Raw genomic sequence first — 12,915 nt, 5'->3', positions numbered from 1 at the left:
ATACATAAAATGCAAAAGCCATTTATCCATTCTTTAAACATGTATGACATATTCATGCAGAAAAAAAAACCTAGCATCAACTCTCTCTGGTCTTTTAGTAAGGAAATCTTTTAAAAGATGAGTGTTCACTTCAAGATCTACAGTCTCTGTAAAATGAGTTGAGCTAAAGGCTAAAGTCTAAAGTCTCTAGTCTCTCTCTTTAATGCTACCGAGTCATGGTAAGGGCAGTGGCCACTCTACCTGTGGCTTTTCCAAGCAAACTGAAGTGGACAGTGTTTAGTGCAAATTGAAGCAGTTAGGAGCAGAGACAGAGACAAAATGGAAATGTTATAGGTCTAAAACTTTTAAGCAAAGTAGCTGTCATTTTTTGGGAGAGTGTGGAACTATATGAGAAAACTTCAGAGAATCAAAACTAAAACTAAAACTGGGTGGAACAGGTCTTTCCTTTCAGATTATCAGGCTTGATAGGTCCAGTCATCTCAAAGCCGCACCTGCATGAGCGAACAGTTTAGAGGCTTGTTGTATAAGATTCAGAGTTATGATATGTTATGCCAAACCTGCTATAAAAAGCGCTGTTTTGTAATTGACAAAGCATGGGTTATTTATAGCTTGATGCTTCTTACCCTCTCTACCCGTCATGACATTAAAGTCTTGCCACTGTAATATTTCTCTATTCAAACTGTAAGTAGTTTAAACATTGTTCAAATGTTTTATTATATAAACTTCAAATTCTACACTTAAAGTTAGATGATAGGAATCATTAATTTTTTAATGGACAGGCAAGTCATACTGAAAATACATTTTTTTAGGAATAATTTCTAACAAATGGAGCATAAAAGGTCAAATATTTCAGTCCATGCGATCTTTCTTTTTCACTGATGCAAATCTCTTTTTCTAAAAGTGCCCTTGTGCGTCACAGAAAATTCTGCAGCCAAAGCACACCGGGATGTTTGACTAGTGCTTTAGGCGTATCCCTGCACCTGCGTGACTCATTTGAGTTGTTCATAAGAAATAGCACAAAGCAGGAATAGCCTACAGCTGCCCCCTTGTGTTGATATTACACGATTTAAAACTGAACATTTCTCACAGACTTTTTAATGGAATTTGGAACCTAAAATCTAAAACTGGAGGTGTTGTATATGGTACAGACTATACAGCTCTTTGAGTCAAATTAGTGAATTTAAATATAGTAAATCAATTTGTTTTAAAAGGTGAAAGCCAGTATAAGTGGCAAGTAAAGGCTTCATGTGAACATAACCTTCAAACTGTGGACCACTTTAAAAAAGAATTCTTAACATAGAATTCTTTAAACTGTGTGAATGATTCAGTTTGTTCAGACACTACAAGTATCTCGTTGCACACCCAAATGTTGTCATAGTGATAACACTAAGCTACAAAAGATCAGGTGCACTTCTTAAATTGGATATTCGAACAATACATTTAAGACTGATCTGCCTATAAATTAAAATGACAAATGAAAATCAGAAACAATAAGCTGTGAATACTAATTTATTTATTGTCAAAATTATCTAAAACATAATCGTCTGTATATATATGCTCTAAATGTACTGAATACAAAACTTAAATTATATTGTAATATCCACTAAAGTCTGAAAAAGTAAACAGTGGAATCTAAATATACTAAAACAAAATGTAACTATTGCATGGCTACTATAGCTTGAACTAACAGATGACAACATATCAAGACATGACAAGTGTCACATTTCTGAGCACTAATTTTTTGCAAAACTGTAGGTATTCCACAAAGCTGGCAGACCAAACACAACAAATGAAAGCAAACTCACATGGCAGCTAATGAGAAATATCTGAAAACCCCAAGTAGCAGTTAGTTTGTGGTTGTTTCAACTATGAAAGTGAAAGGAAAAAACTCCAAACCAGTTAACAGCACGTGTTTACCACCACACCCCTCTCTAGCCTTTTTACCGTTTTAACTGTTGCAATCAGGAAACTTCTCATTTGAGCCTTTGGCTGTTGTTACTCAAAATGCTTGGTTGAAGCTACAGAGTAAACTGACACAAAAACTCTGCAACAAATAAAAATACTGAAAATATTTAGCAGGGCCTGAAATTTAGGCCAAGGCAGACATCATCTATTATATGATGTCAAGTTATATTGGAGGGCCAACTGCAGCCTGATCAACAGTGGCACACTTAAAGAACCTGCCTAAATATAAATCTTATCTCCACAACTTCACCAGTTCTGCATAAGATTTACAGCTTGACCAAGATCCACTCTTCAGCCCAAGGCCAGGATAGAGAGGCTGAGTGAACGTGTTGTGGACTGTGTGGAGCAGGGTCATTGTGTCAGAGATGCTATAAAAAGACAAAACCCCTGCCTTATAATCCAAGTACACTCCAATCCTGGAGGTTTGAGGACCAAACACTGTCATGCTTCCTGTGTCGTGTCGGAAAGTATAACTATCTGGGGAGCAGTCTAAACTCCATGACTTGTTATTCTTTCCGAACTCTGAGTCATATGACGATGTTCTGCTGATGTCTTTGTACGACACTGCCACCGACAAAGTGCCACCACTCCAGCTGACCTCCCAGTAACATCGCTCTGACAAACCCTCTTTGCACAACACCTGCCTGACACCATTAAACCTGTCTGAGTGAGCAGAATAGTGCTTCTCACAAGTTTCACCATTCACCCGTCTGAATTCTTGTGAAAGGGATAGGTATTTGTTGACTGAGTTCTTATCCAGTCTTAGAGGACAGCAATCTGATGGAAGAGCAGAGGCAATATATTAATCTTGTGATGTTCAGTTCATTATTACTTGGTGTATCATGGAACTGCAGAGGATTCAATTTTTTACTCACAGCGTAAAAACTCATCTCTGGTCTTTGGCACAGGGGGCAGTACAACATCTACAGAAGACACTGACAAAAAAAACAAAACAAACCTAAATACCACTGGACCTGATAAATAAAACTATATAACTTTTTCTGTTACCTGTTGCAGAGATGTTACACCATGTGTCATTCAGGAGCTCCTCTATGCCATGCCTCAGCTCAGACATGCGGTCAGTCACAGTTTTGATCGAATGTCGAGGTCGAACAACAGCTCCAGGTGGCAAGTCTGGAGATTCACAGGAGGTGGAGAGAGACTGGAAAGTCTGAAGGGAATTCAATAAGACAGACACAAGGTGAAAGACAAATAAAAAATAAAAAGCCAAAACAATCAAGATATTGCAATATGGTCATCATGTCTTGTACTGTCAAAGTTTGGCCAGCAGATGTCACTTTTGGGTAATACATTCATTCAGACATGTCCCTCCAGAAAAAACATGATGGGTAAGCACATTGACTGTACAGCACTGATTATTCAGTGATGTGTGTTGTGGAATTAAACAGAACTAATATGCAAAGTAATAGAAATCTTTAAAAAAAGAAAGAAAAAAAAACATAAAATTGCTCTACACCACTGAAAAGTGTCTTGTACCTGGATGAAATGGATGTGGTCGTCTGTATGAGAAAGTTCTTCCAGGTCGGAGTCTCTCCTCCTCAGCTTGGTGATTTCCTCCTCAAGCTGCAGCTGCAGCTCCTCTGCCTGAGCCACTGCAGTTTTCTCCCGGGCTTCGATCAGCTGCGTCACCAAAGTGTGTTTTTTCTTGATGGAGAAGATCAGCTCATCGAAGATGTCATCACAGGACTTCACTGCAGTCTGGGTTTTACTCTGTTTATCAACATGAAGATTTTTCTTTGAAAAATACACTTAGTGTGTAGCCTAACCCTGATATTAAAACCGATAAACTGGTGTGAATATAGTGAGTAATGTTAATTCATATACCGATTCCATACCTTGAAATCCTTCAGTGCTTGGGTCAGCTTGTTCAGCTCCTTTTTTCTCTCCTTTTCTCTCTCCTGGACTTTCTTTTGACTTGCAATCAGCTGTCTCTGAAAGAAATTGTTGGTGCAACATTGCAGATATTTTAGTCACATTTTAACAGAGTAATGCTATGCAAGTTGCAGACCTTTCTTTTTGTAAAGTCTACACTTGCTGTTCACTAGTTCTGCGGTGTTTTTGTTTCTACCTGTTCCTCAGCCCTCTCCGCTATAGCTGATGTCATTTGGTGGCCCTTATGCTTATCTAAAGTGCACAGATAGCAGATACAAGTCTTGTCTTTCTGACAGTAGACCTCAATCAGCTTGTTGTGCTTAGTGCATATCTTCTCCTGTAGTGGGATTGTAGCAGAGACCAACTGGTGTGTATTCAACACGGGAACACTGTAATGAGGCTCAAGGTGGGTCGGACAGTAAGATGCCAAACACGTCAGGCAGGACATCGTAGCTTTGGTAGGTTTGGGCCCACAGCAGAAATCGCAGGCGACATCTTCTGGGTCGGCACAAGCCACAGCAGCAGAGGGAGAAGCCTGATGGGTGCTTGTCTTCTTCAGCTTCTCCACAACCTGGGGATGATAGAAGAAGAGGGTGATGAGGAAACTGTAGATTACATGATTTATAGGACACAGGTAGAAAGAGCTTCACAAAAAAGCCAAAAAAGAGAGTTGCTGTCAGAGGGGTCCAAAAGTCTGAGACCACATTGAAAATCTCAAATATTTTCACATAAACCCAGAAATTATCAGAAAGTTTGAGGATTCGGAAACATTTAAAAACACTTAGAGGAAATATCTATATCTAGGGCATTGGCCACTTTGAATCTTTTGTCCAAAAACTCCTTCAGCTGTATCCCCTCCATTGAAACATGAGTGCAGATGACACTCAGGTGGATTTGATCAACTCATCAGAGGCTCGTTCAAGTAATTCAACTTACAGGCAGTGTTCACCTGTTGTAAATAAGTCTGTACCTCAAGGTTCCTTCAGATCATTGATTACCAGGTAGCACTGTGATAGTGGGCAAGATGGGATCAGAACTAAATGAAAGTGTTGAGACTCAAACTGTTACTCTAAGCACAGAGGGGCTCTCTATGAGTCAAATCATGGCTAGACTCAAGAACTGGATCAGTTCCAAAGCACGATCAGGAAGACCAAAAGTGTCACCACCAGTAGAAGATCAATAAATCAAACTTAGCTCCCTGAAAGACTGAAAAACATTTGTCACTGGTACAGAATTAGCCAGGTATTCTCTCAAATCAAAAGACGCTCTTGTTAAATCGTGCTGGGTTAATGGGTCGTCAGTTTTTTGCTTGTGCAGTTAATGTAAGCTTGAGTGCTGTCATTTAAGCAAAAGGGAGACATACTGAACATAGTCACATTTCCATCAACAAGCTACATATTTATCTTTCAGTGGCCCACAGTGAATATTAGTGACGGAGGAATAAGCAGCTCAACTATCAAAGTCGCCATCACCTCAGCCAGCATGTTGTTCCTCCGGAGAACAGGCCTGGGATGGAAGGGCTCCCTGCACTGTGGGCAGCTGTACTTTCCCCTTTCCCTCTCCTGGTCCCAGCAACCCTCAATACAGCATCTGCAGTAACTGTGTCCGCAGTGGATGGTGACTGGCTCTTTCAGAAGGTCCAGACAAACTGGACAGCAGAAGTGACTGTGGTCCAACTCGACGCCATGTTCCTGCTGCTGTTCGGCCATTCTGACGATTTCACAGGTGCAGGTAGGAACGCTCTTAAGTTTCGCTTTCTCAGACACGTGGGGGGCTATGGAGGACCATAGGCCATCGTTGTTCCCACTGAGGCGGGACTTACAAGCAATTGTCGTGCGTCGTTAGGCCTACGCGTCCGTGGCTGCAGCACGAATGTTTTATGAATGAAAAAGGGGAAAAAAAGAAATATTAATACTAAATTATACTCCCCCGAGACCTCATTTCCTCTATTCCTGAAAGTAATGATTCAGCACCATAAAAATCGCTAAAAGGGATGAAAAGATTAGTTACAACATATTGGGAAACCAAAATAAACCTATTTTTCACGCTTGTAAAATATGTTTTTAAAGTAAGTTTTGAGAGGTGATTCATAAGATCACTGACTGCAAGTCTCAGATCAAAGTGGTAGATGGGTCACAAACACCAAACTAATCTTCTTTCACACAGTTTTGTTTTTCTTGGGTGCTACATCTCACATTAGCCACTACTGATTTGATTACAATAGCTAGCAAGAGTAATGTACAGCGAGCACTGTTAACAAATAATGATGACTGAAAGAAATAACCTTAACTTACCACCCATGTTGTTAAAAGAGAAATCAGTGAAGAGTAGAAATCAGAAATCACTTCTCCTCTGTCTCTGCTTTTATTCTAGTTTTACTTTCACTGGCTGTTTGAAGTGTGTGTGGGGGTTCAGTGGGTATTTCACTTCCTCCTTGGTTGTCAAACAACAGATAACCATCAGGTGTCCAAACATGATATTGATCATCTCAAGGCATTTTATTAGATTTGGGGTCTACAGGCTGTTTAATTACTTCTGCTCACTCTACAGTAACTTTTGGTGATTATATTTAGTCTGTATGAAATGGTTTTGATAAACATGGTGGATTATAAATAAATAGATTTTTATACATAATCTCTGAGAGATAGAATTTTAACTTTAAGTCCAGGACTCCCATCCCACCTGAACAAAGTTCACTCACATGTCCCATGTTCTATACAAGTTTATTCATTTCTTAATAATCCACAAGAAATCATCATCAAATGTAATGAAATAATGCTAAAACAGTAAAATATGTCTAGATAGATTACAATTTGCACTATATCCAGTGGACAGCACAACCATGATATAACAACACAAGTGTTCTTTGACTAACTTTTACAACAATTAACTAATATTTTAAATAGACAGAAATGCAACCAACACCACTTTCATTAAAATAGTTCTTCAGAAAGGAATGACGTTAAAAAGAGATGTTTTTGGGTTCAGACAGCACATCAAACTCCAGGACAACCTGTAGCCAATTCTTGAAACAGACAAAAGCATAAAGCCTGTACACTGTGAGCTGAAGCAATATATTCTATATTTTAATTCTTGTTTTTTTACACATACATATTTATGAATAAACATGATCATTCCAATGACTTCAGATAATTACAGCAAGTTTTCCAGTCTACTGTGAGATATAACTTTTTAATAATAAATTCACTCCCCATTCCTCAAGAATCACAGTTCACTGTAGCTTGTGATTTTGTTTTCACTGTGGCTTTGACAGTCCATACACAGCATCGCGTACTTTATTAAAGACCAACATGGCATCATCTATGACAGCCTCTGCTGCCCTATGTGCTGCTTCCCCTGGTGTATTTGCTCCTTCAGCTGCATGGTATCCTTTATAGCCACCTATCACTGCTCCTACTGCAACGACTCCCACGGTAACGCCGCCTAACAATTTTTCTGCTGCTGCACCTGTTGTTGTACCTGCTGTACCTGCACCTGTTGCTGCACCTGCTGCTGCTGTTCCTGCTGCTGCTTGCCCTCCTAAGGCTCCCACTGATGATGTTATTGCTTTTACTGCTTTTGGTATCACTGTTGAATTTAATACTGTACAAACTGCTCCAACCATCAGTGCTGCACCACAAAAAGCTCCTACCAATGCACCTGTTGTAACACCAGTCACTTTGATCAAAATTTTCTTAAATGCACTGACTTTAGCCTGCTGTGTGATCTCTTCTTCTGACATATTGGATGATGACTTTCTGATGCGCTGCTCCTCTTGGTTTATTTCTTCCTGCACTCCTTGTAACATCTCATTGGTGAAGCAGCTTCCTCTGTTTGCCCGCACTGATTTATCTATTGTTTTAAGTAGCTCCTCCACCTGGAACTGGTTGTTCCTGTATTCACCCTTTGGGCTTTTGTTCCAGTATTTATTATCAATGACATGGCATCGGCCACCGCACTTCTTCACAAGATCCCTCAGGGACTTATTCTCCTGGATAAAATCCTTGATTGTCGTTCCTTCAGCGAGCTGGTCACCGTGTGTAAAGAGGACTGTTGTATATTTTAGAGCTTCTTCAGAGAAGTATTTCTGTATTTTCTTGACGACAGCTTTCTCATGCTCAGTGAATTTCTCCACTTTAAGTACAATGAGAAAAGCATGAGGCCCGGGAGCGCACTCTATGATACACTTCACTATCTCAGCTTTCAGCTCCTCCTCTGGTCTGTCTGTGTCAAAGAAACCTGGAGTGTCGATCAAAGTGATGTTTCTTCCATTGACACATTTAGTTTGTGCTTGACATTCTCTTGTTCCAGAGTTGGAAGTGTGGTTGATCATGAACGCATTCTCTCCAAATATAGTGTTGGCCAGGCTGCTCTTCCCAGCTCCAGTTTTCCCCAAGATGACAATTCTCTTTGTGTTTGTGTTTGACCCTGAAAGAAAAATAATGGCTATCAATAATACTGTACATTTGTCTTACACATTAGATATACATAGGCTCAATAACGACAATAACCACCAGGAGACCACTGAAAAAGGAAGTGATTTTGGTGACACTACACTGTATAAGAGTGAAGTTACTGAATATATTTGTAGTATCTCTTTTTGATATTGCACTCTGTAGATGGTCCTTGTGCACTTGTTCCACAGTCGGCTGTGGGAGTAGAGACCAATGTCATTTCTCCATTTCTGCCTATGTCATATATGCACACATAGACATATAAACTTTTCTGATGCTCAATGAAATTCTTACTTTCAAGAAGGAGTAGTGAGTAAGGTTGAAAATAAAACACTGATATTCTTGGTTGGGATTCTCCTGAACCTCTGCATCACAGATTTTTCCTCCTTCAGATGCATTCCCCTGTTCTCGACGGAGCTCTCTCCTCCAACTAATGTTGTGCTCTGTGCTGCCATCCAGAGGTTACTGAGAGACATTGCACTATTGCACCACTTCCTACCTCTCTTGTGCTCTCACTTTCTCTATTTTTCTGCATTTTCAATTTCCTTTAGATTAAAAATTATTTAGTGGATTTAATGGTTTTTAAATGGTGTGTGTGTGTGTGTGTGTGTGTGTGTGTGTGTGTGTGTGTGTGTGTGTGAGAGAGAGAGAGAGAGAGAGAGAGAGAGATAAAAGTGAACGTTTTCTGCATTCCTTGTTATACAATTATGTTGTCATAAAACTCAACCAGGAGGCCTCTCAAATACGCTGCACTGATTTGATCACAATAGCTAACCAGATTAATGTACAGTGTGTAGCGTTAACAAATAGCAATGAAAGAAATAACCTCAACTTACCAGCCATGTTGTTATGAGAGAAATCAGTGAAGAATAGAAATCATCTGACTCTACCAGACCACCACCCTGTGTCTCTGCTCCCCTGCTCTGTCTCTGCTTTTATTCTAGTTTCACTTTCACTTGCCTGCACTGTTTGCAGTGGGGGTGGCCCGGTGTATGCTGTGTGCATTTTATCAGCAGTGTCCATGGTTACTCCTCCTGTTATGAAAGTGGCTACAGCAGACATACCAAAGTGTTCATGATACTGATGAATGATTTTATCGCTGACCGGCAGTTGAGCTTTTTTTATTAGCTTCCATGTTCTGTACAATAGTTAATTCAATAAGCAAACGTACCAGAGGTCATGTTAGTGCTATAGGATGATTATTATATATGTCTTATACAGTTCGAACATGGCACATGACCTATATATATAAAACAATGACTTCTTGTAGTATATATACTATATTTTAATTCTTGTTTTTTTACACATACATATTTATGAATAAACATGATCACTCCAATGACTTCAGATATTTACAGCAAGTTTTCCAGTTTACTGTGAGATAATGTTTTCATGATAAATTCGCTCCTCATTCCTCAAGACTCTCAGTTCACTGTAGCTTGTGATTTTGTTTTAACTGTGGATGGAACAGTCCACCTGCAGCATAATATACTTCATCAGTGACAAACATGGCATCATCTGCTTCCCCTGGTTCCCCACGCTCCTTCAGCTGTATCCTCTATAGCCTCCATACGCTGCTCCTGATGCACCAACTCCCACTATAAGGCCACCTAATCATTTTCCTGCTCCTGTACCTGCTGCTTGTCCTCAAAAGGCTCCTGCTTATGTTATTTCTTTTATCTGTTTTTTTTTATCTCTTCTTTTGACATACTGAATGATGTTTTTCTAATAGAGAATAGGGAAACAATATTATGGTAATGAAGATGATTGTAGTAGAAAAGCCTATTATTGTATTTTTATATATTCAGTACAAATACAATACACAGATCTTTGCATGCAGTCTACTGTGAGATAGTTCATCATAGTTTGTGATTCTGTTTTACCGTGACAGTCTGTTCACAGCACCATTGATGTTATCAAAGACAGATATGGTTTCTTCTTTGACAGCCCCTGCTGCCCTCTTTGCTGCTTCCCATGCTGTGTCTGCTCCCTCAGCTGCATTGTATCCTTTACAGCCACCTATCACCGCTCCTCCTGCAGCAGCAACCACTGTAACTTTGCCTAATAATGTTACAGTTATCCCCGCTGCTCCAACTGTTCCACCTGTTGTTGTATTTTCTTCTCCTCCTGTTGATGTTCCTGTTGTTGTATTTTCTCCTCCTGTTGATGTTCCTGTTGTTGTATTTTCTGCTCCTGTTGATGTTCCTACTCGTATTCCTGCTGCTCGTGCTGCTGCCACTCCAACTGTTTTCAGTGCATCTCGTGCAAGTTGAAAGTCTGAAGATACCTTTAGAATTAAATAAACCACTCTAACTATAACTCCTACACCACACAAAGCTCCTAACAATGCACCTGTTGCAATACCTGCAGCTTTAATCAAAAGTTTCTCAAATACATTGACTCTAGCCTGCTGTGTGATCTCTTCCTCTGACATGTTCCCTGATGACGTTCTAATGCACCTCTCCTCTACAGTTATTTCTTCCTGCACTCTTTGGAGCATTTCATTGGTGTAGCAACTTCTTTTGTTTGGCAGCACTGGCTTATCTATTGTTTTAAGTAGCTCCTCCACCTGGAACTGGTTGTTCCTGTATTCATCCTTTGGGCTTTCATTCCAATATTTATTATCAATGACGTGGCATCGGCCACCGCACTTCTTCACAAGATCCCTCATAAATTTATTCTGGTCAACAGACTCTTTGATTGTCTGTCCTTGGTGGAGCTGGTCACCGTGAGTGAAGACGACTGTTGCATACTCAAAAGCTTCTTCAGAGAAGTATTGGCGTATTTTCTCGATGACGTCCTTCTCCTGCTGTGTGAATTTCTCCAGTTTAAATACGATGAGAAAAGCATGAGGCCCGGGAGCGCACTCTATGATACACTTCACTATCTCAGCTTTCAGCTCCTCCTCTGGTCTGTCTGTGTCAAAGAAACCTGGAGTGTCGATCAAAGTGATGTTTCTTCCATTGACACATTTAGTTTGTGCTTGACATTCTCTCGTTTCAGAGTTGAGAGAATGGTTGATCGTGAACAGCTCCTCTCCAAATATAGTGTTGGCCAGGCTGCTTTTCCCAGCTCCAGTTTTCCCCAAGATGACAATTCTCTTTGTGTTTGACACTAAAAGAAAATAATGGCTATCAATAATACTGTACATGTGTGTTTTGGTTTTTTACCATATATAAGAAGTTACACATAAGTCTTTCTCATTCTAGCAAAGCCAGATAAAAGTATCAAAGCATCTGTTTGAAAGGCACCAGAATACAGGAAATGATCTATTCTGTTAGAAATGCTCTTTTTTTTACGCCCATGCCCATGCACATATTAAAAGTCCACACCAAAGGCAGAGAGAGGAAAGAGGATCAGATGAGAAGAGAAAACAACGTTAGCCACGGCAGCCTCACTCTAATGCACAGCTGCAGGGAAAGGGAAAGAAGACTGGAGAGGAAATGTGACTAAAACTGCACCGAAAAAAGTTGTGGAGAAGTTGGTGAACGTGACAGAGCGAGAAAACGCCCCTGTGGTCTGAGAGAGCAGGAGGGAGAGAGAGCTCTATGTAAAGTGAAGTTAACTCCAAACCTCTACATGGAACAAACACAAACTACATTTTGTATTGTTTAAAATAGGACTGCAAGAAGAATATAACTGGAAGAAGTAACTTAAACTTACCCTCCATGTCGTCAAGAGTAAAGCTCATTTGGTTCTACCAGAGGTCGTCCTGTCTGTTTATTCCTCTCTTTATGACTCACACTTTTTCTGCTTTCACTTTTACAATTTGAACTGTGGGGTTTTGTGGCCAAACCAGAAATAACACAAGACTGCCATCAGCTGTTGGAGCATTACACTGCATTGTGCTCAAAAGCCGACTCAGATAGCATGTAACATTTTTCATGTTTTAATTTCTATATTGTTCATATTTGCTTTGGTGAGATGTTAATCTGCAGTATATATATATATATATATATATATATATATATATATATATATATATATATATATATATATATATTGGCTTGAGAGGAATGAGACAGTAAGTAGTACTGTAAGATTCTTAAATAACAAGACCCTTTATTGTTGAAGAATTCACACTCAATACAAAAAAAAAAACATAACCTGAGGTGCAATAAGAATTATGCAATAAGAACAGAATGGATAATATGGATAATGTGTTTGTGTGTTTGTATTTGTGTTTGTTTTTGTTTTTATTTATTTTATTTACTGTTTCTATTTGATTTATTTAGATTCTACTTTAGGAATGATGCATTGACTGGATGGCACTTTTAATTTCATTGTACATGTGACAATGACAATAAAGATATTATTCTTATTATAATTTTACAATAAAAAGATTACCATTGTTTTGTTAGAAAAAATAAATGACAGATTGTTTAGATAAGAATAAGAGCCTAATGCTTTACTAGAACATAAACCTTGTATTATTAGCAAAAAGCTGAAGAATAGTTACATTCAAAAATCTTTTTACATAAAAATCTCTAGGGAATAATGCTTTATATTTAAAAAGGAACATTCTGGAAACAGGAAAGCTAAGGGAATCTTTTCTGTGGTTATCAGTACCACATATACAGAAAAATCAGTGACCCTTGATGGA

General features: G+C 39.2%; 3 protein-coding genes across 3 annotated transcripts; all 3 read right to left on the bottom strand.

The window, feature by feature from the left end:
• Positions 1-1,493: 1,493 nt before the first annotated feature.
• On the bottom strand, positions 1,494-6,231 carry LOC108890829 (tripartite motif-containing protein 16). Its single transcript, XM_018687843.2, has 8 exons — positions 6,153-6,231; positions 5,331-5,719; positions 4,055-4,429; positions 3,822-3,917; positions 3,463-3,696; positions 2,974-3,136; positions 2,841-2,900; positions 1,494-2,742 (listed from the first exon to the last, which is right to left on the bottom strand). The coding sequence occupies exons 2-8, from the start codon at positions 5,565-5,567 to the stop codon at positions 2,198-2,200; spliced, it is 1,710 nt and encodes a 569-aa protein (XP_018543359.1). The 5' UTR covers positions 5,568-5,719; positions 6,153-6,231; the 3' UTR covers positions 1,494-2,197.
• A 331-nt stretch (positions 6,232-6,562) lies between these two features.
• Positions 6,563-9,262, bottom strand: LOC108890846 (GTPase IMAP family member 7-like). The gene is made up of 2 exons (XM_018687866.2): positions 9,149-9,262; positions 6,563-8,286 (listed from the first exon to the last, which is right to left on the bottom strand). The coding sequence occupies exons 1-2, from the start codon at positions 9,153-9,155 to the stop codon at positions 7,115-7,117; spliced, it is 1,179 nt and encodes a 392-aa protein (XP_018543382.1). The 5' UTR covers positions 9,156-9,262; the 3' UTR covers positions 6,563-7,114.
• Positions 9,263-9,423: 161 nt separating this feature from the next.
• LOC108890845 (GTPase IMAP family member 7-like) lies at positions 9,424-12,062 on the bottom strand. The gene is made up of 2 exons (XM_018687865.1): positions 11,976-12,062; positions 9,424-11,426 (listed from the first exon to the last, which is right to left on the bottom strand). Exons 1-2 carry the CDS (start codon positions 12,001-12,003, stop codon positions 10,192-10,194), a joined length of 1,263 nt encoding a protein of 420 aa, XP_018543381.1. The 5' UTR covers positions 12,004-12,062; the 3' UTR covers positions 9,424-10,191.
• Between the last annotated feature and the right edge of the window lie 853 nt (positions 12,063-12,915).

The sequence above is a fragment of the Lates calcarifer genome, linkage group LG14 (genome assembly GCF_001640805.2).
Source record: "Lates calcarifer isolate ASB-BC8 linkage group LG14, TLL_Latcal_v3, whole genome shotgun sequence".
NCBI classification, from domain to species: domain Eukaryota; kingdom Metazoa; phylum Chordata; class Actinopteri; family Centropomidae; genus Lates; species Lates calcarifer.
The sequence above is the reverse complement of the archived record's forward strand: the minus strand, read 5'-3'. Positions and strand labels throughout refer to the sequence as shown.